Source organism: Mustela nivalis, assembly GCF_964662115.1.
Source record: "Mustela nivalis genome assembly, chromosome: 6".
NCBI lineage: Eukaryota > Metazoa > Chordata > Mammalia > Carnivora > Mustelidae > Mustela > Mustela nivalis.
In genome coordinates this window covers 155,622,020-155,649,042 of record NC_139025.1, presented here as the reverse complement: position 1 = coordinate 155,649,042, position 27,023 = coordinate 155,622,020, and the positions used below count along the sequence as shown (strand labels likewise).

Here is a 27,023-nt window from a genome sequence, read left to right as displayed (position 1 = left end):
TACTAGGGGAAGGATACAGGCCTTCGAAACAAGGGAGGGCGACCCAGTACCTCCAGGTTCTCCCCGGCCTCCTCCCTGCTCCCCTGTGTACGAAACACGACTAGGGCGGGCGTTTGGTTTGTTGTTGTGGCATCTTCATTGTTTTTCTCTGCTTTCCCAAACACACGTTCACTTATGCAAAATCATTCATCACTGACGACGTCAGGCCCTGTGCTGAGCCCGGCAGAGTCATCACGGAAAACCAGGCAGGCTCTTGACCTGAGGAGCGAGTTTACATCCATGCCACGAAGACCCACATCACACTGTAATTGTGCAATGACCTATGGACTTGTCATTGCGAACGTGCCACGGAGGGACTCAGGAATGGGGGGAGGGGATGAGCAATGGCGCCAAACACTACTCGAAAACGGCTAAACTGGCACATTTGTGTTACATATGTTTTATCGCAATAAAAATTGTCTTTAAATTGTTGGTAATATTTTTAAGGAAATTATGGATAGCACATAACAGATGTCCAGGCTAGGCTCGACAACCCCTTAGGAGAAGCAACACCTAAGCTGAGATCTTAGGTGTCGAGGAAGGGGTGATTAGGGGAGCTTTCTAGGAAAAAGTCACAGCACATGCAAAGGCCCTGAGACGGGAAGAAGCTCAGAGTGTTTGAGAGTGTGCAAGGCCAGTGGGCACAGGCAGAGAGCTTGGGAGTCTACGTGCCCCAGGAAGGCTGGTGCAGAAGCCAACAGTCCCTGGGCAAAGGGCACATCGGTAGAGTCAGAGTCCCCGGTCCCGGACATCTAAATACAGATCCAGATGCCTTTGGGATGCAGGTCAGCCCAGGCCAGCTCTGGGTCCTTGCAGGGGGTGCCAAGCTGTTGGCTGGGGACGCCAGAACCTAAGCTGGCCTAGAGTCAGGACACTGGGCCCAAAGCTGACTTAATCTGTCCCCACGCAAGCCCTCGAATGGTAGACCCTCAGGTCACTGGGGTTTTTTTTTAGGTCACTGAGTCTAACCTGCTCCATCAGAATGTTCATAAATTATCAACCTACCCTGACTTGAAAACTCCAGTGATAGGGAACTCACGACTTCTTTGTCCCTGCAAAAGATGTGGTTTCATTTAGAGAAATCCCTGCATCACTCTCTCCTCCCAGGCAGTCCTGGCCCCTTGCAAGGGAGCCGGTGAGGGACACTTGAGGTCAGGGCTGGGATGGTGCTTTGAAAACCGTGAAGGTCATGGCCATGGGAGGGACGTATGGGACCGAGCTCAGACTCTAGCCCCAAGCAGCTGTGAACTAGACTTTACATATGCAGAACCTAATAGGTTGCGTCCTGTATTAATGGAAGGAAGTTGTTTATAGAGTGCGACGCACAAAGGTGAGTAGAACTTGATCAGTGGGCTCGGCGACACGGTAGAAACACCAAAGGTTTCATCATCCCAGAACGTTCTCCTACTCCCCGACAGTCTGCCCTCGCCCACTCTTACTTACGTCAGCAGCCCGTGGGAACAGACCCTGCTCTGGCAATTTCTGGATGTCCTGTTAATGGGTCACACAGCAGGTGCCTGTTCCCTCCTCCCTGTGAGACTCACCCTGTGGCTAAGTGTTTCTGCCACTCACCCTTCTGCGCTGCGGGGTGAACTCTGCTGCGGGGTGAACTCTGCTCCGCGCTCTTCCACACTTGAATTATCCTCTCTTCCGGACATTTGGGCTGTTTCCAGATTGAGGATTTTATGAACAGAGCTGTAAGGAACATTCTTGCCGAGCGTGTTTTGTGACAGGCATATTTGTTTTCTTGGCTCAACCCCTGGGATTTTACTGCCGGCTCCGGCGGGAGTGGGAGGCGGGGGGCGGGGGGGATGTTTGAAGAAACCACCAGACTCGTCTCCACGGAGTCGGGTCGTGCCGTCCGCGCTGGCGTGCTCCGCCATCCCGCATCTCTGCCGGTGCTGGGAGCACTGTTCTTCGCGAGCCATTCTGCGGGGTGAGTGGTGGAGTCTCCCTGGGGGTTCGGTGTTCGTTGCCCTGCTAATGGTGTTGAGCCTGCTTCCAAGTGCCGACCGGCCGTTTCTCCACATTCTGTTGTGAGGTCTGTTCACATCTCCAGCCCATTTTGTAACTGCACTTAGCCCTTTTGCTCTTGTTTGTCGAGATTCTACGTTCTGGACATCAGTGCCTCATTAGATACAGGGCGTGCCAATATTTTCTCCCACCTTATGGCTTATTTTCCCTTTTTCAATGCTGTCTTGATGAAAAAACGTCTTCTATTTGATAAAATAGTCTCCTTGGGGCGCCTGGGTGGCTCAGTGGGTTAAGCCGCTGCCTTCAGCTCAGGTCACAATCTCAGGGCCCTGGGATCGAGTCCCGCATCGGGCTCTCTGCTCAGCGGGGAGCCTGCCTCCCCCTCTCTCACCACCTGCATCTCTGCCTGATTGTGATCTCTCTCTCTGTCAAATAAATCAATAATATCTTTTTTTTTTCTTTTATGGTTGGAGACACTGATCATTTTAGCTTTTACATTGATGTATATGATCTGTGTCAAATTAATATTTTTCCACACATTGATTCAAGGGCCATTTGTCAAAAATATTTTTTTTTTCACTATTAAGCTGCCAAGTCTCCTTTGTAAAAAAAAAAAAAAAGAAAGAAAGAAAGAAAAAGAAAAAAATCATTTGACCATATGCGTGTGGGCCTTTTTCTGGACTTTCTTCCCGGAGCCAGTCTTCCATCCTGATGTTCCTACCATATTGTCTCCTTTGCCCTGGCTGCATTGTAAGTCTTGAAACCAGGCAGTCTTGGTCCCCCATGTGGTTCTTTCCTCCTGCTTGGGCAACGGCCAGTGCCGTTGGCGGCCTCTAAGTTGTTCTAGGACTCTTGCCTCCGGATTCTGTGCAATGGCCACCTCTGAGTGTGCGCTGAGCTAGTGACTCATCTCTAACAAGTGGAGAATCGCAGAAACCGTGGGATTTCGCTTCAGAAGTTGGGTCACAAAAGGCTCATGCTTTCACCTTTATTTTCTTGCTCGTTCTGAGGGAGAGGCCCCTGCGGCAGGGGCCGAGGGAGACCTCTGGCCAAGAACGAGAGAGCTGAGGTCCTCAGCCCAATGATCTGCCAGGGACCAAACACGAGCAAAGACAGGAGTAAGCTTGGAAGCCGGTCCTCTCCCAGTCAAACCTCCAGATGAGACACAGCCTGGAGGACAGTTTGACTGTGGTCTGTGCGAAGCTTCGAGCCAGAGGCAACTGCAAAGCCACACCAGACTCCTGACCCATGGCAGCTCTGAGGTTATCAGTGCTTAAGTGACTGCATTTTAGGATGCTTGTTATGTAACGATAAATGACTAACACACTCACTCCTTTGTGTCCACACACAAAATTTAGAATCATCTTGTCAGTCTCTGCAGAAAAAGGCCGTTGGAACTTTGATAGGGAATGAGGGAGACTCTTCTGATCCATGAACATAGTCAGTATTTTCATTTATTTAGGTCTCTGATTCCTCTTATCTGTGATTTGTAATTTTCAGTGTAGATTTCTTGCACACTTTTTCTTCCATTTGTTCCTAAGAATTGTATGGCTTTTGATGCTATGTAAATGTATTTCACACTTAATTGTCCAACATTTATTGTTGGTAGATAGTAAAACAATTGATTTTTTAAATTATTGACCTTTGTGATCTTACTAAATTCTTTTATTAATTTAGTAACTTTTTGGGGAGGCCCTCCCTAGGATTTTTTATTTGCAAAGTTTTGTTATCTGTTAATAAAGATAGCTGTATGCTGTATTTCTTCCTTTCCAGTCATTATGTCTTTAAGTTTTCTTATCTTATCGCACGGGCTAGAACCTCCAATGGAACTTATGTAGAGGGGACATCCTTCCCTGTTCCTGACATCATTGGCATTTCCAGTGACCTTCATTCCTTTCTGGAGATTTATGGTCCTTCTGGTGCAATCCCCGTCAGCCTCAAACCAATAACGATTATTTATTATTTTTCATGGTTTCCATGAGTCACAAGTAGCTTAGCAGAGGGGCTCTGACTCAGGGTCTCTGGAGGTCATAGTCAAGGCATCAGTCAGCCAGGTGCCAGACATCTGGACTTGGAGGACCTGCTGAAAACTGTATTTGTTTCCTGTGGACACTGTGACAGGTCACCACAAACCTGGTGGCTTCAGACAGCAGACATTTATTCTGAAGTTCTGGAAGTCACACTTTCATGGGGCTCAAGTCCAGGTGTCCGCAGGGTTGTGACCCCCTCCAGAGGCTCTCAGAGAGATTCTGTCCCTCAGCTACCCATCGTCCAGCATTTGTCCTTGTCCTGGGGCTTCACCACTCCAATCTCTGGCTCTTGTAAGTATACAGGGGACTGCGGTGAGGGCCCACCTGGAGGGTCCAGGTCAATCTCCCTGTCTTAAGATCCTTAATTTAATCACGTCCGCAAAATTCCCTTTTGTCATATAAGGTAATAGTCACAGGTTCCAGAGACTAAGAGATGGATATTTTGGGGGAACAGTTTTTAATTTACCACATTGGTTGTTGGCCAAAGACTTTAATTATGCCAGTGGACCTCTCTGTCATCTTCTTGAGAGATAACGCCCAGAAGAAGCAAATCTATAGAGGAAGAGGAGGTTAACAGTTGCTTAGGGTTGGGGGGTTTGAGTCGAAATGGAAGGTAACTGCTAAGAGGCTCAGGGTTTCTTCTGGAGATGACAAAAATGTTCTCAAAATGACCACGATGATGACGGCACAACTGTGAAAATATTAAAAATTATTGAATTTTACAGTTCAAATGGTTGCTTCTTCTGGACATTTTATGTCAGCGAGCTCGTGTATCATCTACCGTGAATGGCTTCCTTCACTAATCCTGCTTTCGTGATTCAGCCACGTCGTGCTGTGTGGCCGTGCTCGTTCCGTGGATGGCCAGCTCACATTCCAGTGCAGGGAAGCGCCCCATTCTGCTCGCCCTCTCACCAGCTGGAGGACATTTGGGTTGTTTTCACTCAATGGCCGCAGTTCATGACGCTGCCAGGAACACATGCTCAGGGATTTATCTGGACATGTTTGTATTTCCCTCAGGTGTCTATGTGGGGGTAGAGCCGCTGGGTCACAGGATGACTCTGAGGACCCGCCAGACTGTTCCCTATGGTGGCTACACCCCGCCCCCCGAGTACCCAGCAGCCGTGTGCAGGGGCTCTGATGCCTCCCACCCACTCAGCACTCCTCCTCATCTCTCCGACTACAGCCGTGCAGGAGCGGGATGGATTGTCTCCTGGTTTTGATTTCCTGACGGCTGGCTGTGCTGAGCGCCCCTTCATGTAGCTGTTGTCCACCCGTGCATCTTGCAGAAATGTCCACTGAAACACTTTGCCTGGTTTTAATCAGGTTACTTGTCATCTTGTTGAGTTGTAAGGGTTCTTTGTATATTCCGCATGTAATTCTCTTAGCAGAAATATAATTTGCAAATGTTTTCTCCCATTTTGCAGGTTATCTCTTTGCTTTATTGATGCTGTCCTTGAAGCACAAGAAGGCTTAATTTTGATGTAGTCCAATTTATGTGTTTTTCTCTTGCTGCTTCTGCTCTTGACATCGTGTCTCAGAAGGCTGTGCCTAACCCCAGGCCTCATAGACTTCGATTTTCTTCTAATGGTTAAAGTTTTAGCTCTTACTGTTAAGACTTTGACTTTAATTTTTTTGAGTATGGTGGGGTCCAACTTCATTCTTCTGCATATGGATATACAGCTGTCCCAGAGCTATTTGTTGAAAAGACTATTTTTTCCCCCACCGAATGGTCTTGGTGACCTTGTTGGAAACCAGTAAACAGTATATGCAAACTTGAGTTCTGGACTCCATGTTCTGCTCCCTTTATCCACACCCGTATCCTTGCACTGCACTGCGTTGTCTAAATGACTATAGACGTGGAGTGTGGTTTGAAATCAAGAGGTGTGAATCCTTCAGCTTTGCTCTTTTTCAATATTGTTTTGACTATTCTGGGGCTTTTGAATTTTCATATAAACTTTAGACCAGCTTGTTGATTTCTGAAAACTAAGTCATCTGGGATTTTGATAGGGATTATGTGGACCTGTAGATCAGTTTGGTGGGGGGCGGGGGTGTAATTGTCATCTTAATATTAAATCTCTTGATCTTAAGATGACTTTCCATTTGTTTAGATCTTAATTTCTTTCAACAATGTTTTGTTATGTTTAATTTTTAAAAACCTTTTTTTCTCCCTATTCTTTTGATTGAATAATTTCTACTGTTCTGTCTTCAAGTTCACAACGTTTTTCTGATGGTCTCAAATCTGCTGTTAAATCTCATCTGCTGGGCTTTTCATTCAGAGATTGTACTTCCCTTATACTTTCCATTTTCATGGGCAACCCTCCGTTATTCATCAATGATGTCGCTATTTTTTCTTTCAATCATCAAACGTGTGTTAGGAACTGCGTTAAAGTCCTGGCACGCTCATCTCAACATCTGCGTCAGATCCAAGTTTGTTTCTGTTGACTGCCTTTTTCCCTCAATTTTGGCTCAAATTTCTTGCTTTTTCGGATGTCTGGTCATTTTTTGTTATATGCTAGATATTGTTATGATAGGTTGGGAGTATGTTGATTCAAAGGGTTTAAATCTGCAGGAGCGTCCGCTGGTGGGTTTAAATCTGCAGGGCTCTGCCTTTCTGAGTCAGTCACTCCTAAGAGTTCCCATGTTGCTGGCTGTGTGCAGCGGCCCCAGAGCCTGGCAGACACCCAGCCACGTTTGGGCAGTGTGTACGGTGCTTGAGAGTTTGAAGTCTGGAGTCAGACTACCTGGCTTTGAATCCCAAATATTCTGATCACCAGCTGCATCAGCTTCAGCACTTCAGCTCTCTGTGCTTCCATAACCCGTATGATGCAGATTAGAATTCGGTACCTACTTCACAAGACTGTGGGTATAATTGAGTGACTTTGCACATGTAAAACGACTGGAGCAGCACCTGCCGTATGCTAAGGGCTCAGGACATGTTAGTTTGAACTTTTTAAAAAGTGAAATGAGGGGCACCTGGGTGGCTCAGTAGGTTAAGCCTCTGCCTTCGGCTCAGGTCATGATCTCAGGGTCCTGGGATCGAGTCATGTATCGGGCTCTCTGCTTGGTGGGAAGCCTGCTTCCCCCTCTCCCACTCCTCCTGCTTGTGTTCCCTCCCTCGCTCTTTGTCAAATAAATAAATAAAAATCTTTAAAAAAAAGAAGAAGAAGAAGAAGAGCAGTGGACACTAGTGACAGGGACAGGAAGTGCCCTCGTCGGCCATCTGAGGGCTGCCTCTGTTCACGTCTGTACAAGGTGTAGAGAGAACAGCCTGACATGTGGAGCCACATAAATGCTAGCTACCGGCTGTTTACATAAAATTATTATTTCTGCCGGCTTTCCCTCTGCCCCCTCTGGGCTAGGGGCCTGGTAACACCCCATCTGGCAGCCTTGTCCCTGCCCGAGGCCGCTGAATTCCGGCCCAGATGCCAGATCACCCTTCACCGGTGCAAGGCGGGCCCAGAGAGGACCAAGGACTCACCCACGATCACCCATCCGGGGCAGGCCCCAAGCTAGAAGCCACAGGGCTCAGTGTCCAGAACACTTTGTCTTGGGCAGGACGGGAATGCCTCCCGGCTCAGTCTGGGTTTTGCAAGAGAGCCTGACGATGGACAAGTTCATCCCCATGCAAGCCTGTGAGCTTTGTCCCGACAGGGCTGGAGACTCTGGGTGTGGCCAGAGCTGGGTTAGAACCGAGCTGGCCGGCCTCACCCAACATGGCAGAAGCCAAGCACGCCACTCCCCAAACACACCTCTGTGGGGGCCTTGCCCTGGGGACTCAGTCCCCAGGTGCCTGCCACAAATATGTTCCTTCTAGTGGGTGTGGCAAACTTGGCTTAGACCACTCGTGCCCTGGGTCCCCCAGGAGCTGGTCTGTCACGGGGTCTCAGCTGCCTCCCCTCGGAACACATCCTTCGTCTCTGGCCAAATAGACGCATCCTCTCTCCTTGCCAACTGTCTCCTTTAATTTAGCTGCGCCGCCCCCCCCCCCACCCAGCCTGGGTTTGGTGCCCCAGTGACCCTGAATGCTCCTCCATTCACGGACGGTCCCCGGACTGCCGTCACCTCTCAGCCTTCGAGGCACGAGCCAGGCTAGCTGGCTCCCTCGGCCCCCAGACCCCCCACACAGGGGAGGTACTGAACCACTTCCCGTGGTAGAAGGGGGAATCCTCTTGGTGCTGTCAGTCCTGGGGAAGGGTCAGATCATTTCCAAGGAATATGGACTTCATTAGAATTTTTACTTCATGGTAGACGGTTATGCTTAACAAAACAACACCCAGCCTCTAGACTGCATGCTCTGGGAGGGGGTTAGCTAGAGCGGCTCCAGAGGGTCCCTCCCAGAGGGCTTCCTGGAGGAGGAGGGGTCTGGAGAACAGGAGGCAGGCCAGTTTGTGGATTTTGCAAGGGGATGGAAAGTGAAGACGATATATCTCCCAAGCCACCCTGATCCCAGAAGGAGCCTCTCGGCCTCCTCGTCTGTTTAGGAACTGCTGTAGATCCAGCTGTCCGGGGGGTGCCGAGGCCTGGGCATGGGGTAGCTGCCAGCCCTTGAACGGAGGCCATCTCTGATGCCATCCCCCACCCCACCCACAGCCATGCCCAGCGCCAGCTCTAATCATTAACACCACCAGCGCGGAGCCCTCGGCCCTCAGCGGGCATCATCCATGTCCTGGGGACAGAGGAGGCCTGCATTCCTTCCTGGGGTTCGCGGGGGCTGGCAACCCTTTCAAAGCACGGATGGGGGCGGGTGAGGAGGGGGCTTCTGGCAGGTTCTCAAAGGAGCACCTAACCCATGGGAGGCTCAGGGCTAGTGCCCCAGACCCAAACTGTCAGGGTGTCCTGAGGCCGCTGTGGGCGTGCATGGCCAGGAAAAGGGAACTTGAAGGAACTGGAATTTGGTGAAAGGCAGAATTTTCTTGAAGTTGGTCCACTGGCATTGGCATACCAGCTTCCTGGGGCCGTCTGGGGGGTATCTGCCATCTGACTGGGTCCAGGCCCTTGGAACAACCGGTGTCCTGCCCCTGGACCCTCCGAAGGGACTTACAATGCCCTCAACACCCAGTGGGGCTCTGCATGTCTTCACCTCCCCCAGAGGCAGTCCAGATCCTGAAGCTGTAGCTTGCAAGTGATGAGTAAAGGTGGGGACCTCCCGGGCTGGAAGGGCGGCTGGGAGGAGTTTCCAAGGAGCGGGGTCCTGGTGTTCGAAGTTTTGGGCTTGATGTGACAATCCTGCCAAGTCTCGGGGGGGGAGAAGCAGAGGGGGCACAAGAGGGCAAAAGGGCACAGGGCAGGACGCTGGCTGCCGCGGCACAGGGACCCTCCCAAGGCAGAGGTGAAGGAGCAGGGGACTGTTTCATGACACAGAGGATGGGTAAATGTAGCACCCATTGTGTCTTGGTTCACGGAGACCCGGGGTCCCATCCCTGTTCTGCCTCTGGCTGGGCACACGACGTCGACCCCGTCCCAGGCTCTCCAGACCTCTGTGCTGCCTCGCCCAGAGCTCGGAGCTCTCCACGAAGCCTCGGCTGCAGGGCTGGGAGACTGCAAGGGGAAGGCACACTGGGGCTGCTGGACACCGGGCGTGCATTTAGTACAGAAAAGTTAAAAAGTCAAAACCAAACCAAAAGTCAAGCTTGTACCCTGCCGCTGGGGCCCGGGTCGGCTTCAGGAGCAGTGCCCAGGCGAGGGCGGCACCAGCAGACTGGCTCCCCAACCCACACCGGCGGGGCCCTCTTCCTCGCCTGTTCCCCGTCCTCTTGTGTAAGGCTCGCAGGTGGGCAGCTGGGCCTGTGCCAGGTGGGTCAGAGGTGTCTGGGGACACACCTCACCCACAGCCCTGGGGCAGGCTGGGGCGGGTCCCCACGCATGCCCGGCCCCCCTGCCTCATTACCTGGAGCTCAGGCAGCACCAGCTCCCACACTGGGAGCCTTAGCCGGCGGCGCGCAGGGAACGCCGAGCCCTGTCCCTGCCTCTGCCTCGGGGAGGCAGGTAAGCCCCCTGTGGGGCTGGACCTGGGGCTGCGTCCACGGGGTTTTCGGCCCGGAACCTGGGATTCTGAGAGAGCCGCGGGGGTCCAACCGACCTTTGAGGTGAGACAGGCCATATGGACTAAGGAGAAGCAGGGGCATGGACCACCGTGCGGGGGGGTCAGAGAGGCCCCGAGGAAGCGGCTCTCTGCCGGGCTGGTGAGCCTGGCTTCCGCCGCCGCGGCAGGGACAGTGGGATCTGGAGGAGGAGCTGCTCCTCTCCCAGCCCAGGCCTTTTAGGATTTGGGGAATGTCTGGGCAAGGCCCTGAACTGGAAATCCTCTGCTGAGTTTCCGGAGATAAGGTCTCCCGTTTGCACTCCGGGCGGAGAGAGGTGGGAACGGGAAGAGGAATAGGGAAGGCAGCCAGGGCGGGCGGCGGGAGGCGCAGGAGTCCCGGGGACCCAGTGGGTTTGCTCATCCTGGTCAGCGCCGCCTGGCCCTGGGAAGAGAAACTGGAGCCCGAAGGCGAATCAGTGCTGTTCTCGATACAATCAGGTGTGTGGGCTCAGCAGGCGGCAGACTACAGTCAGGTGCCCGGCCCCAGGAGCCGGTGAGTCCTGCCTAGCAGGGAGGGCACCCGCGTCCTCACCCAGCCCGGCCGCGGGCCGTGACGCACGCTGTGTCTCTGTTGCAGGGCGGTTTGGTGGAGCGAGGCCTCTCTGGGGCTGATGCGTCCCCTGAGGTCCCCACTCTCTCCTGGGGGAGCTCGAGGGGCACAGCCGCCCCACGGGGACCACGCCAGAGATGCTCCTGCTCAGGTCTGCCAGCTCCGTCCTGAGGACCGTGTAAGGAACCAGGACCCCACCCTCCTGCCAGAGACAGTCCCCGCACGGCACGGCGCCTGGACCCCCAGGCCTGGGCTTGGCGCCTTTCTTTCCGCTGAGTCACCCTCCCAATCCCATCAAAGAACTTTCTCCTCCTTTCTCCTGGGAAGACCCCTGGCAGCCCCCCAGCAATACGGGAGAGCGGCTGAGCGCACGAGGCACTTTGCAGGGTCCCATAGCCTCACCACAGATGCAGGGCTGGCCCAGGACCCCGAGGCTCAGAGAGGGACGGTGACTTGCCCAGGGTCACACAGCCAGCGGAGCTGAGCCCAGACAGGCCGGTTCTGATGAACCTTAGAAAGCATTTCTCGAACACATGTTGTATATGGAACAGTGGCTTGGCTGTTGAAAGTGGAAAGGGAAGAGCGAACGAGTAGCGAGGAGGTGGACCCCCATCCAGGAGGGGCCCCCATGGAAAACCAGGGTTCCTCTTGGCTTGTGGGTCTCACACGTGGTGATAACTCGAGATGCTTACTGAGCTCCAGCTGTGTACCTCAGGGCCTCTCAAGGCCGGAGGACAGACAGACTCATGGAGCTTACCAAGTTGCGAGTGGCCTTCAAGGCCCAAACCAGAGTGTCCAAAGGCCGTGAGAGTGAGAAGGTGTTGGGGGCAATCCCTGAGGGCTTCCTGAAGGAGGAGCTGAATGAGGCCCAGTAAGCTCTGTCTTCATAGGGTTCGCTTCAGCTCCTGGGGCAGGACAAGAGGACAGAGGAGAGTTGACCAGAGACGGTTGAGAGAGGAAGTGTGGGCTCTCACAGCCCCCTCCACCTGTCCCACAAACCTCGAATATACCTTCAGTATATTACCACACATCAGCCCTTCAAGAGCTTCCTCGCCCCAGGGCGACCGGGCCACTGCTAAGGACATTTGGTTTCTGTGCCAGCGGCGTGAGGCCAGGTGCTGATGGGGTGCGTGCGCGCAGGAGGGGGTCTAGCTTGCCAGAGGGACAGGAATACTGTGTTCGTCCGTCCCCTTGGACAGGCTCTGGTCATGATCACGGTGGACCCACCTCGCCTGCTGGTCCCTCGCCGGACCCCGGGGCTGCCCAGAGCAGCAGCAGGAGTCCAAGCGCCCCCGTGCGTGGGAGGGTCAGAGCCGTCCCGGTGGCTGCCCTCAGAGGACGCTGTGGAAGCCGGGTCCACGGGCTCACTCCCCAGGCAGAAGAGGCTGGTTCTGTGCGCTTGGCTCTCCCGGCCCCCAGGACGGCTGCAGACAGGCCAGCAAAATGGGGGCGGGGCGGGGCTGGAGCCCGTCCCGGTAGCGGCAGGAGCAGGGGCGAGGAGGACCACTGGAGCCTCCACTGCGGCACCCCCGCCCGGACACGGGGCAGTGGCCACACAGGGAGGGCTTGGCCCCTGTATCACACAGCATGGCTCCCTTCCCTTCCGTGCTTCGAGCGGGCCAGGACGTCAGGGAGGTCCTGCAAACTCTGTTTCTGAAGGGGTTGGGCGAGGGTGACAACCCCTTCCAGGGGCCAAGGTCCAGCAAGGGCAAGGCCATGCCTTCCTCGCCCAGGAGACAGGACGCTGCCCTCTCCCAACAAGGCATCCAGCATTCTGCAGGCTCTGGGCCATGCGCAGGGGGAGCGAGGTGTCCCCGTCACAATCCCCCAGGACGGGGGTGGACGGCAGCGTGTCTGAGCCGCCAGAGCCCGGCGCATGCGTGGGGCTGCCAGGTGCTCGGGAAAGGGCCCCACACAGAAGCAGAAACCGGAAGCTCTATCAGGTGCAGGACAGGCTGTCTGTACCCTTGGTGGTGGGCATTTTTTTTTTTTAGGATTTTATTTATTTATTTGACAGAGATCATAGGCAGGCCGAGAGAGAGAGGAAGGGAAGCAGGCTCCCCGCTGAGCAGAGAGCCCGATACGGGGCTCGATCCCAGGACCCTGGGATCACGACCTGAGCGGAAGGCAGAGGCTTAACCCACTGAGCCACCCAGGCACTTCAGTGGTGGGCATTTAAAGCAGACTGTGCTGGTGGTGGGCAGCCTACACGAATCTGGTCGTGGGGAGTCCAGAGGCCTGTCGCTGTAGGCCCCGGGTTTGCCCCTAGGGTGGCCTCACCCGCCCTTTGAGGACACGGCCAGGAGAGTGTGGGCCCCGTACCAAGTTCGCCGTGCCTGCTCAGGAGCTCCCAACGGGGGACCCTCGGCCCATGCCTGTGCATGTCCCACATCCACCCACTATTTGCGGTGTCTGTGCCCAGAGTTCGGGGGCCTTTTGGTACCAGCCTGGCTGTCTCTGTCCCAAAGCAGACGCAGCATCCACTCTGTGACCCGAGAGGGTAATGGTGGTGGCCAATGACCCAAAGTCAGCAGGACAAGTCCCACGTGCTCAGACCCTCCTAGCACAGGGGCCCCTGGCCCCAGACAGAGGGGACTTGCTCACAAAGTTCCCAGGAAGGGGACCACCTTGGCCCCCACCCAGCCCCCTCTTTCCAGGTCCCTCCCTTCATAACCTCCTGATGTCTTTCGCTTTAAAACCTATCCCAGGTTCTTAAGCAGACTGCTGCCAGGTGGGCCTGGGTGCGTTCAGAAACTTAGTTTGAACCTGCAGAACCAGCAAGGAGTAAGGCCGAATGTGACAAGCAGGTAACTGGCGCAACAGCCTGGGAAATGGGCAAGGATGGGACCAGCCCCACCCTGACAGACAGACGAGACTCCCTGGAGCCAGGGTCCTGCCCTCAGGGCTGCCATGACCAGCTACACAGGTTGCACACTGCACAAATCCAGTAGGCTCTGTTTACATATTGATGCGTGTGAAATATGCCCCTGGAGCTGAGTGAGGTTATAGCCCTGGTTGACCCTGGTGCGTGTACTGAACTCCATCCACTCATCACCCAGGACACTGAGGTCTGGCCAGTTGAACCCCGAGGAGGAATGGTGCTGAGGTTCTGTCGATTGACAACAGAGACCCCATAACCCCTTAGGCCGTCCAGCTGGAAATGGAGATCCATTGTCCACAGCCACCATGCCTGGGAAGCAAGGGATCTCTCTCGCCCCACACCTGTCCTCTCCCTGGAGGAGTAGGCGAGGGCCTCCCCACAGGTGCCCTGGGGGCGGGGAGGTCCTTGCTGGGGCCCGCACGGGACGCATGGAAGCCCTAGGAATGTCCTCAGCTCCAGTCTGAGCTTGTAAGCATGAGTGTGTCCAACGCCTGAGGCCCAGGGGTCTGGGCGTGAGCAGGAGGGGCTCTCATGAAGTCGTGCCCAGAATCGGCCAGTGCTGGACCCCCACCCAGCCTTTCCTTGTCCAGATGGGGACATTGAGTCCAGACAGAGCTGTGCCCTTGCCCAGAGTCACACAATCCAGAGCAGAGCAGGGCTGAGCGCTGAGAAACCACGGTGGGGGGCTGGGGGGGGCGAGGTCAGCCCTGCAGCGGCTGCGCTCTTGTCCCCAACCCCCACCGGGAGGCAGGGATGCCCGTGTCACTTCCGGTGCCCAGATGTGTGCTGGGCGAGCACCAGGAAGCCAGGCTGGGCCCGAGGGTCTCACGTTGTTTCTCCCCTCCCTCCCCGCCAGCTCCCTGCCTGATGCGCGGAAGCTCTCCAAGGAGTCCCTAAGCCGTGCTCTCGCGCTCTCGTCCCCGGAGGAGAAGGACGCCCAGCTGCATGGCTCAGGTGAGCCGGGGGTGCGGGGGGACCGCGGCAGAGCCCGGGCAGAGGCGAGCTCGGGGAGCCACAGGACGAGACTTTGGGGGCCGGATCTGATGGAAACCATGCTGGTCGCCACGTCCCCAGGAGCCCCATCACACCCCTTTCCTTATGGCCACGTCAGGGCGCAGCACGAGAGAAGGCAGTGACTGGTGGGGAGGACAGAGACAGGGGGCGGCTGGGGACTCTAGACGGTTCGAGGTCCCGAGGAGCAGCCTGGATGCCTGGGGTGTGGGGCCGCCGGGGCCTGGAAGGGGGCGGAGTCTGTGGGAGGCTCGCAAAGACCTTCTCCCACAGCTGCCCAGGGAGGGCTCAGAGCTATCATTTACCCCGAAGAGTCATCCCAATGACAGTAGCCACGTAGCTTCGCTCATTTTTATTGGCTGTGTGACAACATTGTAGCAGAAGCGCAGGTCAGAGGTAAACAGAACCAGGACGCGCCTGGTGCGCAGATGGCCGTCTCCAGGTCCTGCGCGGTCCCTGGGGCAGTGCCGTCCTGTGTCACCTGCCCCTGAGCTCCTGGGAGCAGCCAGGCGTGACCCCGAGGCTGCCCCCTTGCGTGGGTGTTGGGGTGCAGGCTTTTGAATTCGGGGCATCTTTTGCAGAATGTTCTTAAATTTGGGTCTGCCTGGTGTCTTCCTCGTGCTCAGACTAGGTTTGGGATTTGGGGAGCAAGTGGAACTAGCTGGGGAGGCCATTTCTTTCTTTCTTTCTTTTTTTTTAAGATTTTACTTATTTATTTGAGAGTTGGAGAGAGATCCCAAGTAGGCAGAGCGGCAGGCGGGAGATGGGGGTGGGGCAGGCCTCCTGCTGAGCAGAGAGCCCGATGCGGGACTTGATCCCAGGACCCTGAGATCATGACCCGAGCCGAAGGCAGCGGCTTAACCCACTGAGCCCCCCAGGCGCCCCTGGGAGGCCATTTCTTCTGGTCTCCGCACAGGACCGAGGGGAGGGCAGAGCCAGCAACAGGTGGAGGGGAAGCCCGGGCCCCCTCCCCCAGATTTCTTCCATCCGGGCTTTCCGGGTCAGAGGACTGAGGAGTGTCAAGGCAAAGTCACCATGTGTGCTAGAAGAGATGCCAAGAGGCGTAAGGAGAGCATACGCCTCGGGGCAGAGGCGATGTTGGCAGGGCCAGGGGTGCTGTCCGGCCCGTCGGGAGCCCCACAGGCCCGGCACGTGGGTCGTGCTCTGCCAGCCTGTCCTGTACAGCCCCAGGGCCTCTGGGGTGTGGCCACAGTGGGATCCGAGTCCCGCAGGGACCGAGTGCCCGCCACGCGCCCGCCTGGTGCCGGGGCCGGGCCCTCTTGCTCTCGGGACTGCCCAGCAAGTCCCAGCTCTGTGGAGCGTGTAGTAGACGTTTTGTCTGGGCCCAGAGCTGTCGTGTCTGATGTTGTTTCGGAGTATAGGGGAGGTTGATGGGGTCAAGAAAGAACCCTTGAAATTTCCTTGGTGCAAAATGTGGTCGTATTAAAGCTCGGCGACAGGCCCCGTGGGCAGAAAGAGCCGCCCCAGGGCTGAGAGGCTGATGGTCCGTTTGTGCCCGTGGCCCAGAGCTGCCCCTGCCTGTCCCGCCACCCCCACCCCACCACGACTGAGGGGGCGCGTGTTCAAAGGAGGGGCTGGGAGTCTGGGCTCCTGCCCGAATTGACAAGAAAACTGCCTTGGGCCCCTGGGGGCCAGCCACAGGGTTGCCCCTGAAGAGGGTGCCGGCAGAGGGAAGCCGGGCTCCGCGGGGCAAGTAGAGACTGGCTCCGGGCTCCGAGTGTCTCCAGCACACGCCCACCACCAGGCAGGCAAAGCCCATCTCAGCGACCCCACTGAGTGGTCCAGGCCTGGACGAGTGGCATCCTGGGGGTGGAACAGGAAGGCGGGAACAGTGACCCCAGAGGCCGTCAATCTAGTCCGTCCCGATTGTCATTCAGGTGGGGCAACTGAGGCCCGGGGAGGATGGGGTCTGCCCAGGCTCTCCCTGCTGAGTGGCCACAAGCCCGAGCTCATAACCTTTGGGTAAGAAGGTTGCGGAGTGGCCAGCAGGTGGAGGGGGTCACTCCCATCTCAGACACAGAGGAGCCAAAACCACATTCTAGGACATTCTGTACAAGGTCTGGAGAAGCTGTTCTGTCCCAGGCAGGCCTTGTCCTTATCTTGAGTTGTGTTCTGAGGCCACCATGACCTCTTTCCCTTAAACATCCCCACGAGGGCCTGGCCTGAGTCTGAGCAGGGTCCAAGGGCTGAAGCAAAGGGTCCCTGTGCACAGAGGGAGCGTCTGTGGCCCTGTCCCGCCCCCGTCCAGGCCCGAGTCCAGGCCCCTCCAACACCCGCCCCCGGCTAGGCTGACCTCGACAGCAGAGGTTTTGGGGCCCAGAGCTGGAAGGAGCAGCTCGGAGGCAGATCTGTCCCAGGCCCGAAGCCCCGCCTCCCCACCTGCCCACCCCAGGCCCACGCATCCCTCCAACTGTACAATAGGCTCCTTCTCAGTCATCCCCACAGACGGTGGTAAACAGCCCCGGGCTTCTCCCCCACCGCCCTCGCGCTCGCCCCGGGTTCTCTCCTTCCCAGCCAGTTCGGAGTGATTTCCTCTGCTGCTCAGAAGCCTTTATCCCAGAGCCTCAAGGACAGCAGCTCCCAGCCCCCGCCCCCGGCCACCCCCAGCATAATGGGTGATTGATAAGACACAGGCTGGGTCAGGCCAAGACCGGTGACCCCGTGAGCAAGAGGAGGCGAGCAGAGGGGGACCGGGCCTTGGGAAAGCCCATCCCGGGCACTCGGCTGGCATTCTCTCCTGTGCACCGGGGGGTTGGCTGCCGGCCGCAGCCTGTCTGCTAGCTGGGCTGATCGAGGCGACCGGGGAGCTTGGCTGGGTTGCGGCTGTATTCTTGGCTGCTCCTGGAGCCGTGAGCTTGGTGGGGCATGCGGATCTGCGTCCCTGCCCAACATCCGGGTTGGGGGGCGAGGACGCTTTAAAGGGCAGGCAACTCGGGGATTCGGGCTGGCTCCGTTGGTGGGGCATGGCACTCTTGATCTCAGGGGCGTGAGTTCAAGCCCCACGTTGGGCATGGAGCCTACTTAAAATAAAAAATAATAAACAGAAAAGAAAGGGCTAAAGGGGCCTGGCAACCCGACCTGATTTCGGTCTCCGCAGTCACCGCGGACACTGCCCCTGGAGCGGCGGGCTGAGCAGCCCCGCCAGCTCACGGGCCCTCCTCCCTGCTGCGGTCTGATAGGGGGCCGGCTCCTCCCCCAACACCATCCCCAAGGGAATGGACCATGGACCCCCACGCCTACACCCCCTTCAGCTGCCAGGACTGACTGCGGTCTGGCCCTACTGTTGCCCTGAGCTGCTGTGACCCTGGCCACCCCGGCCCCCTGTAAGGAAGCCCTCTCAGGCCGCCAGTGTGCTGTGTGTGGGAACCCCAGCCGCTTCTCCACGGAGGCTCTGTCCCCATCCACGATGGACGCCACAGGATTAGCTTTACCTCGTTGGCGAATGATTGCGGCGAGCATGGTGGTTGCACGGGCTCAGGTCTGTCTGGAGAGAAGGAGGGAAGGTTCCGGAGGTGCCCGCTGTGTCGGTTCTGGGTGTGGATCTGAGAGGCAGCCCGTTTCCCCTCCACCTGCGAGCTGACCCCACGTCCCCCTGGATGTCGTCCGCGGGCATTTCCGTGTCATTAAACTCTTCAGATGCCTTGTTCCTGTGACTGCTCGGCGTCTGCGGTGTGGCTCCCGCGATGCACGCGCCCGTCCCTGCTGGGACACGGGGTCAGTCCCAGGGACCGTGCTCAGAGCAGAGCCACGGACAGATGGGTCTCTGGGCTCGCAGGCTCCGGACCCTGCTCCGGTTGCACGGGCCCGTCCGGCAAGTGTGGCTGCTGCTCCGAGGGGACTCCTTTCCAAAGCCCTTTGGTGTATCTGGCTGACTGTCCCCAGGGAGGTCGCACCGACTCCCACTCCCACACGGCCCAGGGCCCGAGCCGTCCTGAGCGGGGTCGGCGGGGCTGGCGCTGTCTTTGCTGCTGCCTCACACGGGGAGAGGCCCCGGGCAGGAGGCTGGTGGGCCGATGAGTGGACACGGCTCCACCTGGGGGGTCGTCGCGACCACAGGCCAGGCGGGAGGAAGTGAAGGCGGAGGGATGGGAAGTAATAGACGCCGTGGCTCACGCCCCCGGCCGCCGCTGCGCACACTCCGCCTGCCACTTGCCTCTCTAGGCTCCCCACCCGCCGCGGCCCAGGCCTGCCACACGTGCGCTGCGTGAGAGAGGCTCCCACGGCACGGGGACCCCATGGGCCTGGTCCAGGGCAGGAGGCTCCGGAGTTCCTGCGGCCAAGGTGCAGGGCCGGGGTCCAAGGCTCGTTGCTTTGTGGGCCCGCCAGCCCCGCCCCCGACGGCTCTGCCCACCTTGCTTCATCCAGAGGGGTGTCCTCTTCGGACAGAGGAGGGGTCAGGAGAGGGAGCGGCGTGAGCAGAGGCCCAAAGGGGGGCCCGCGTGCACGTGCGAAGACAACGGGGAGCGTGAGGCCCTCCCAGGCTTGGAGAGTCCCGTGTCTTCCTTCATTCCGTCCCCAAGCCCACGGGCGCTCAGCGGCGGGCACCAGAGGCCATGGCCCCTGAGCTGTGGCAGGCTCCCGGGCACGCGGGACGGAGGTTCACGGGGCCGCCTAGGCCAGCCCCGACTCGGTGGGCCGGCCTCTCTGGGTACTTGGGCAGGAAGCTGACTTGCACCACCGTCAGGCCACGCCGGTGACCGGAGGACGGAGGCCTGGGTGCCCTAGACACATGGTGGTTCGGTCCCACCTCCCTGGGACGGGGAGGGGACAGAAGCGAGCTCCGTCCTCCCTGAAGGCCCCCTGACCTCCGCTCTGGGTCCAGCTTCCGCACACAGGCCCCAGGGAGGAGTCAAACCTGCTTTCAAGGCCTCCAGCTGTGGAGAGGCGGGACCCTCAGCAAGGCCCAGCGGGCCCCGGCCCCAGCGTTCAGGCAGCAGTGGTTCTTGGGACAGGAAATGCAAGAGCCATGCACCCCAGTGCGAGTCCCAGGCATAGACCCAGGCATGGATGGGGGGATTGGGGACTAGGAGTTGCTCTGACTGACCAGAAGGGGAGTGTGCGCTGAGGTCACAGAGGGCCTTCAGCAGAGGCCACAGCGTGGAAACCGCCCTGTGGACAAGGTCAGACCTGGGCTCCAGAAGGTCACTCCAGGAGCTGCAGAATGTGGGAAGGGGCATTGGAAGCCACTGCCCACCGCTCCTGGGCTACCCCCCCCCCCAGGCCTTGGGCAGGAGGTAGAACAGTCCTTTCCCAAAGGAGACGTGGGTGCTGGGGTCAGTGTGGGGCTGGGAGCCGGCCTGCAGGTGGGAATCGCCGCTGCGCCGCACAGGTGACCTGCCCCCCTGTTTCTCCGAGGGCCGGCTGTGCCGTCCGGGCCGTGGAGAAGGTTTACACAGCCCACCTGCTGCAAGGTGGGCACTCACTGTGAGCCAGGACCACGGCAGCCGTCCGTGTGCAGGGGGGCGGCTGGGCTTCTGGGACTACGGCAGGCCCCTTGCCCACGAGACCCCTTCCTCTGGCGGGTCTGGGGGCTCAGGGACCCAGCTGGCTTGGCTCGGCACGGGGAGCTGGTGACCCTCCGGGGTGGCTCTCCTGTCGGGGCAGAGCAGCCGGGCTCAAGGGCCCACCACATTCCCTCTCCTCGCCGTCCCCTCTGTCCCCCTGCGTGCCGAGCGTGGGCACCACCAGGCAGGGGCACCACCAGGCAGGGCCCTGCCGTCCATGGGAGAGCAGAGGTCCGATGAAGGAACTCCGTGGAAACCTATATGCCAATGGACCCATGTCTAGAGACGTGTCCTTTGGAAAGCCTGGAATAAGGGCCAAAGCTGGGGGTTGTGGGGGCACGCGTGGCCAGGGCGGTGTCTGGGAGGGGTGCTTGCCCCCCGCTGCGGACCCCACCAGGGAGACTCGCTGGGCTCAGAGAATTGAGGAGGGGGATTTTCCACAGCTCTGTGGGATGTTTCTTTCAAAGTGTGAGCCAACATTTGAAAACAGGGTGATTGCACACAGACACCCAGACATCACGGGACCCTTGGTTTTCATTCCTGCTGGGCACCAGCTCGCGGTGCCCAGGGCGGCCGCCCCGCAGAGGAGCTGTGCCCGCCGCTCCCGCCCCGCCCTGCCCTGTGGCCTCCCCGGCGTGGGGACGAGGCTCGGGGCGGTTACCGTCCCCCTGGACTGCGGCCCCCTTCGCGAGGGCCGTTCCTGCTGGAGAACGGAGAAGCGGGAGGAGGACCCCGGAGCCGGCGCCTCTGGGAGGTGAGGAGGAGCCTGGACGCCGGCTGGCCCTGGAGCGCTCCACTCCCGTGCTATTGTCTTCGCACGTCAGGTTTTAGAAGATTTTAAGTTTTCATTTGAGACGGAGAGAATACCAGCAGGGAGGGGCCGAGGGGGAAGCCGGCTCGGGGAAGCGTCTGCCTTCATGGGGTCCTGATCTCAGGGTCGGGGATCGAGCCCCACGGCGGGCTCCGCGCGCAGCAGGGGCCTGCGTCTCCCACTCGGTCTGCCGCCTCCTCTCTCGTGCCCCCGGGGGAAGCGCCCGCGGGAGAAACCACCTGTTCTGGTTTAGGGACCAGGGAAGGGAAGAGGGCCTCCGGCTGCCCAGGCATTAGAGCAGGTTCACTGAGGTAACTGTACGGCCTCGAACTGACTGACCCGGTGGAAGTGTGATTATTTTTCACGGAAAAAAATCATTTTGTCCGTTATTTGTAGCGAGTGTTTATAGTTGTGCCAATATCTGCCTGCTGACTTTAGAACCTTTCCGCCCTGGTGCCCGTTGGCGGGGACTCCCCTCCGCCAGGCAGCCACGAACCCGCCTTCCACCGCGCCGTGCCCGCAGCGGTCGCGGCGGCCGCTTCTGAGCCGACCTGCGTTTGGGGATGGTGGGCGGCGGGGGCCACTCTGGACTCTGTCCACCAGCGGACGGGCGCTTGCCAGTCTGCGTGTTTGACTGTCCTGATGGCGACCACATCCACGTCTTTGCGTGGCAAATGCCGTGGGCTCGTTGGAAAGAGGAACCGGCTGTCCTGTCCCAGCCTTGGGTCTCCTGTCAACCTCGAGGGTCTGTGTGCCGCCCAAGAGTATCTGGAGGGCAGGGACGAGGTTGTCCCACAGGACGGAATTGAGGTCGGTGCTGCCTCAAGAGGACATCCAGCGGCTGGGGCCACCCCTGCGGTCCGGCCAGCAGGTGGCAGAGCCGCCCCGCCTCCTGGGGTGGTCTGCTCCAAAGGACTGTCTCGGGCCCTGGGGGGAAAGCAAGCCCAGAGGACGGAAGGGTCTAGACCTCTGGCCAAGCCTCCTAGGAATTTGGGGAAATCGGAAACGTGCATTTGCTGCAGACCACCTGTGTGTCAGGGTTCTTCGTGGACACGGTTTCTGTTGACCCCCGATGGTCCCTAGTCTGCATCCTTGCCTCTCCTTCGACAAAACCGACTCAGAGACTGCACGGTGCGCCGAAGGCTCTGGTACGCGGCGGTCAGGCTGTCCCACCTGCCACGCGGGGAACAGCCACCCGACGCTTCTGGGCGGGGTGGTGCCCGAGAGTGAGCTGTGGCATCGGGCCTACGGGGCCAGCGCTGCGACCTCGGGGAAATGCCTGGGCCTCCCGGAACTGCGCGGCTCCGTCTGCAAACCGAGGGCTCAAGCCCCGTGGAGCAGACTGGCCGCCCACTGGAGGGAGTCGGCACGGCGCCTGGTGTCCGGCGAGAAGGCCTGAAGTCGGTCCCCACGGCGGGGCCACTTCTCGGGCCATCGGAGCCTCCGGTCTCCGGCCCCCCCCTCAGGAGGGCTGCACTTTCTGCTGCTTTGACCTTCTGTCCAGCTGGGTCTGTCCGCAGTGTTCAGGAGGCAGAGGAAGAGTGGGAAGTCTGGGGCACCGGGAGGTCTGATGGGCCCCTCTCCTGAGGTGGCCCGAACGCCGCTGACCACCCAGCCTCAGGGGACAGGTTCGCTGGCAAGAAGACAGGAAAAGGCCTATGCTCTCCGCGTTTGCATGGCCTCCGCGTCCTTGCTGCCTCCCTAAGCCTGGCCCATCCTCAGAACCATCAGACCTCCTCCTCCAGGCAGCCTCCCAACTACCCCAGTCCCTTGCTTGTCTGCCACCACTCAGCCCCGGAGGCACCATTGGGACCGGCAGCCTGGGGGCTCTGCCCCTGGGAGGACCGGGGCCCCGGCGGGGTAGGGAGGTGACTCTAGGCCAGCATGATCCCAGCCGTGGTCTTCCCTCCCCTGCAGAGGAGAAGCTGTGGACAACGCGGGCCGATGGGCGCGTGCGCCCACGCCTCCACCCTGCCTGCCCACAGCCCCCCTACACCGTGCATCGGATGTTCTACGAGGCCCTGGACAAGTATGGGGACCTCCATGCTATGGGCTTCAAGCGCCAGGGCACGTGGGAGCACATCTCCTACTCCCAGTACTACCAGCTGGCCCGAAAAGCCGCCAAGGGCTTCCTGAAGGTGAGGGCCCTTGAGACGCAGCCTTCCCTCCCCAGCCCCGGCTTTCGGCTCTGGACCCCCGTAGGCCTCCTCCCTGACCCCCAACCTGGCGAGACTTTAGGGAGAATAACCATAAAACCGCTCCCGTGTACTGGCCCGCTGGTACGTGCTGGGCCCTCCCCACGGGCCAGCCGCTCAGCCACTGGTTTTCCTTCGTGGTCACGTTCAAGACGGGCCGGGCTGCCTGCTGTGCCGGGTGGGAGGCAGCAAGGGCCCCATGGCATTCACCCACTCCGTGCGCCGGGAGGGTGGTCCCTGCGGTCTGGAAGGCGGCCTGGTGGGGAAGGGGAGACCTCTCCCGTGCCCGCTGACCCGGCCTGTCTGCCTCGGTCCCGCAGCTCGGCCTGCAGCAGGCGCACAGCGTGGCCATCCTGGGCTTCAACTCCCCAGAGTGGTTCTTCTCCGCGGTGGGTGCGGTGTTTGCGGGGTGAGTGGCTGGGGTGGGGCGCGGTGTCCGGTGGGTCGGAGGAGGGCAGAGGGGAAAGAGGGTGGATCTCTCTTCTCAGAGCTCCCCATACCCTCCCAGCCCCATCGCCCCCAGGGGCCCTCTGAGGACGCCTCTGCATCCCCCTCGACCCCCCACTCCCCTGCCCCCCCACCGTCTGTCTGGGGGCGGCCCCTCCCTGGGGCAGGGCTGCGGGCGGAGGGCGTGGCCGTCGGCGCTGGCTCACGTGTGAACCCCGGGTCCCCCGCAGCGGCATTGTCACCGGCATCTACACCACCAGCTCCCCGGAGGCCTGCCAGTACATCGCCCACGACAGCCGCGCCAACATCATCGTGGTCGACACACAGAAGCAGCTGGAAAAGATCCTGAAGGTTTGGAGCGGAGGGGAGGTGGGCACGGGGACCGGAGGCCGGCGTCCTGGGGGAGCTCCGGCTACAAAAGGACTTTTCCATCTCCCTTCTGGGGTCGCCCTCATTCTGTGCGGCGACCCCATGCCACACGGATGCACACAGAACAAAGCTAGGGGAGGGGAACTTACCCACTGCCCAACTCGGAACACTGAGGATCAGGAAGCCCGGGATGGGGTGACAGCCTCAGGCGAGGGCCGCCAGCTGGCCCGCTGCCCCCCGGGGGCACCAGGATCCTCAGCTTGTGTGACAGTGACCCTGGGCCCGGGCACCTTGAACACTCAACCCCGACCCTCGGTGCGGGGCATGGGGCCGGCCGCAGGTCTTGTCAGGTCTTCTAAAGACAGTGGGGGCAGAGCAAGGGCTTGACATCAGCCCCTGAGCCAGCCGAGCCTCCCCCGCGGCCAGGGACTCACTTAAGAGCCCCCCCTGATCAGCTGCAGCCCACGTGGACCATGGCCGGGGCGCGGCAGCCCAGGGACAGCCCTGAGCCCCCGCGGCCCCGCCACCTGCGAGGCCCTCGGGGGCTCCTTGCATCCCAGAGACCTCTGGGGTGGACTCGGTTCTAGAGATGCCCAGCCCCGGCTCCTGACCTGCCCCTGCCCCGGGGCCGGTGGGTCTGGAGGTGCAGAGAGGAGACTGGAGCAGCCGTCTCCCTCCGTCCCCAGTGAGGAGGTCCCCCCCTCAAGCCCAAAGAAAGAAGCCAGCTTGGCCATTGGCTCCCATCAGAATCCTGGGCCTGCCCCGGTGGCCGCCAGTCCCCTGAGCCGGACTCGCTGGCAGGCGACCCCAAATCAGAGTGAGTTTTGAAATCACTCTCGCGGTGAGGCCGTGGGCCCCCCACTTCAGTTTGCGAAAGGCCGGTGTTCGGGCTGTGGCAGCCTGTCGTCTCTGCCTCCCCTCCGGCGTCAGGGGACCCCAGCTCCCTGTCTGCTTCTCTGCATCCAAATCCCTCTCGGTGAGGACAGCAGCCACGTCAGGGTCAATCGCTGAAGCCTGGTTCCCTTGGTAGAGACCGGATTGCCCCGTAAGAGCACATTCTAGGGGACTGGAGTTTAAGAGTTCAACAGTGCTTTTTTTTTTTAAAGATTTTGTTTATTTATTTGACAGAGATCACAAGTGGGCAGAGAGGCAGGCGGCAAGGGGGTGGGGGAACCAGGCTCCCCCGTCCCTGCAGTTTGGGATTCTTCTGAAAACCTGCTTTCTCCCGGCACTTTGGACCTGCTTCCTTTGAGGATTAAAGATTTGCCTCCCGTTGGGCTCACCTCCCTGGGGTCCTCTGGGATGTGTTTGCAGGACCTTGTCGGGAATGTCTCCATCCTGCTGGGACTGGGGAGGAGGTAGGGGTGCGGACTGCTGGGGCCACAGCATATAGCCCAAGCCGTCCTGGGCGCCCCTCCTCACGCCCCCGCCCCCACCTCAAGCACTCAGGCCCTTCACATAACAGAAGGGAGGCAAGTACTTGGAGAGTGGTGACCAGCAGGGATGTCCCTTCACGGGCCGACCTGGCTACCCCGGGACTCAGTGATTTCCTCGGCCTTGGGGGCTCCAGAGCCCCGAGAGTTCTCTGAGGCGAAAGACCCCCTGCCCCAAGCCCAGCCAGGAGCGGACCCAGGGCCCCCAGGCCAGCTTTGCCGGGGCCTCAGCCTCTAAGGTTTCCCCGAGAGCCAGCGAGGTGGGGCCCTTCTCCCCAGCTTCCATGCGGGCACCCCAGAGTCAGAGGGCAGGAAGGCCTCCCTCCCCTAGAGTCTGCAGCCCTGGCACAGACCCTTGATTTAAGTCCAGCGCTGTCCTCCTGGCCCCGTTTTGTGTCTGAAGAGGCTGAGGCCCAGAGTGAGGAAATGCTCCCTGCAGGTCACCATGCAGAATAGTGCCGTTCAACAGTGGGTTCCTTTGAATCAGGACCTAATGGCCCCACAGCTGCCGGGGATGGTCCCCGAGTGTCTTTGACCCAGAGCAAAGCCCCACCTTTCAGGGACTGTGGCAGCCTGACCCTGCGCTGACCTGGAACTCGTCAGAAACGCAAATCCTCAGGCCCCACCCAGGCCTCCTGTCCTCCGATGCACCCTGTGGGGAGGGGAGCACACCTGCAGGTCACCTGTTAAGCAGTGGCGGTGGGGGTTTACCCGCCCGCTTCCACCCCTGCTGCTCTCCTGGTTCTCTAACCTGGTCCCCCACAGGCGGATTCCATGCCCACAGCCTGGGTGGGGGGCATGGCGGGGTGGGGGGACCCTCGCGGGGAGCTGGGCTTCGTCAGCATGTGGTGGGGGGCGCCACGCACAGGGACGTTCCGCATCAGCCTTTCTCCGAGGACGGTCGTGGCCTGAATATGTACCTCGTGAGTGGCGGCAAGTGAGAGCTGGTTTTCTGATTCATCCGCCGGACTGTTTCCGGAACTTTCTCTCCCTGCCCTGCTGGCGCTCTCTGCCACCTGGGGCACCTGCTGGTACTCGCGCTGGGCGGGAGGCGGCCTGTGCTGGTGAATGTCCCGGCACGTCCCAAGGGAGGGGCGTCGTGCAGCCGCTGGGTGGGAGGTGGCCGAGTGCCACGTCTCTGCGGCGGGCGGCGTCGTGATGTGCAGGCGGCCGTCTCCTTGACCCCCTGCCTCCTCGGTCCGTCCAGGACTGAGAAACGGAGCAGCGAGTCGCCCAGTATTATTGTGGGTTTGTCCCTTTCTTGTCGTTGCAAATGGCAGGATTTCCTTTTTTTTTTTTTTTTTTTTTTTTGACGGCTGAGTAATACCACGTTGCAATATACCGCATCTTCTTGCCCGTTCATCTGCCGGTGGACGTCTGGGCTCTCTGTGAGGGTGGCTCTGTAGCTGACGTCTCGCGGACCCTCTATACCGTTTGCCAGAGTGGCTGCGCCAGCCAGCAACCTGGCCAACAGCACACGGACGCTCCTTTTTCCTCTCTGGTTGCTTTTAAGGCTTTTCTCTTCATCACTGAGGTTTAGCAACCCGTTCTGTTGTGACTTGCTGTGGTTTTTTTTTTGTGCTCATCCTGCCTGGGGTTCATTGTGAGTCTGATATTGGCAGATTTATAATCAAATGTGGAAATTTCTCAGACTGCTTTTCAATTTTTAAAAAATA

The 27,023-nt window shown here is 59.2% G+C and overlaps 1 protein-coding gene across 2 annotated transcripts in view; it reads left to right on the top strand.

Moving 5' to 3' along the window:
• Positions 1–27,023, top strand: part of ACSBG1 (acyl-CoA synthetase bubblegum family member 1) — a 40,216-nt gene that overhangs the window by 2,965 nt on the left and 10,228 nt on the right. The window contains exons 2-6 of one of the 2 annotated variants that reach the window (XM_082734398.1): positions 13,384–13,482; positions 14,413–14,510; positions 22,821–23,041; positions 23,419–23,507; positions 23,776–23,896. In XM_082734398.1, the coding sequence (XP_082590524.1) occupies positions 13,384–13,482; positions 14,413–14,510; positions 22,821–23,041; positions 23,419–23,507; positions 23,776–23,896 (628 nt within the window). The remainder of the gene's footprint in view (positions 1–13,383; positions 13,483–14,412; positions 14,511–22,820; positions 23,042–23,418; positions 23,508–23,775; positions 23,897–27,023) is intronic. The other variant, XM_082734397.1, reaches the window with a different exon arrangement.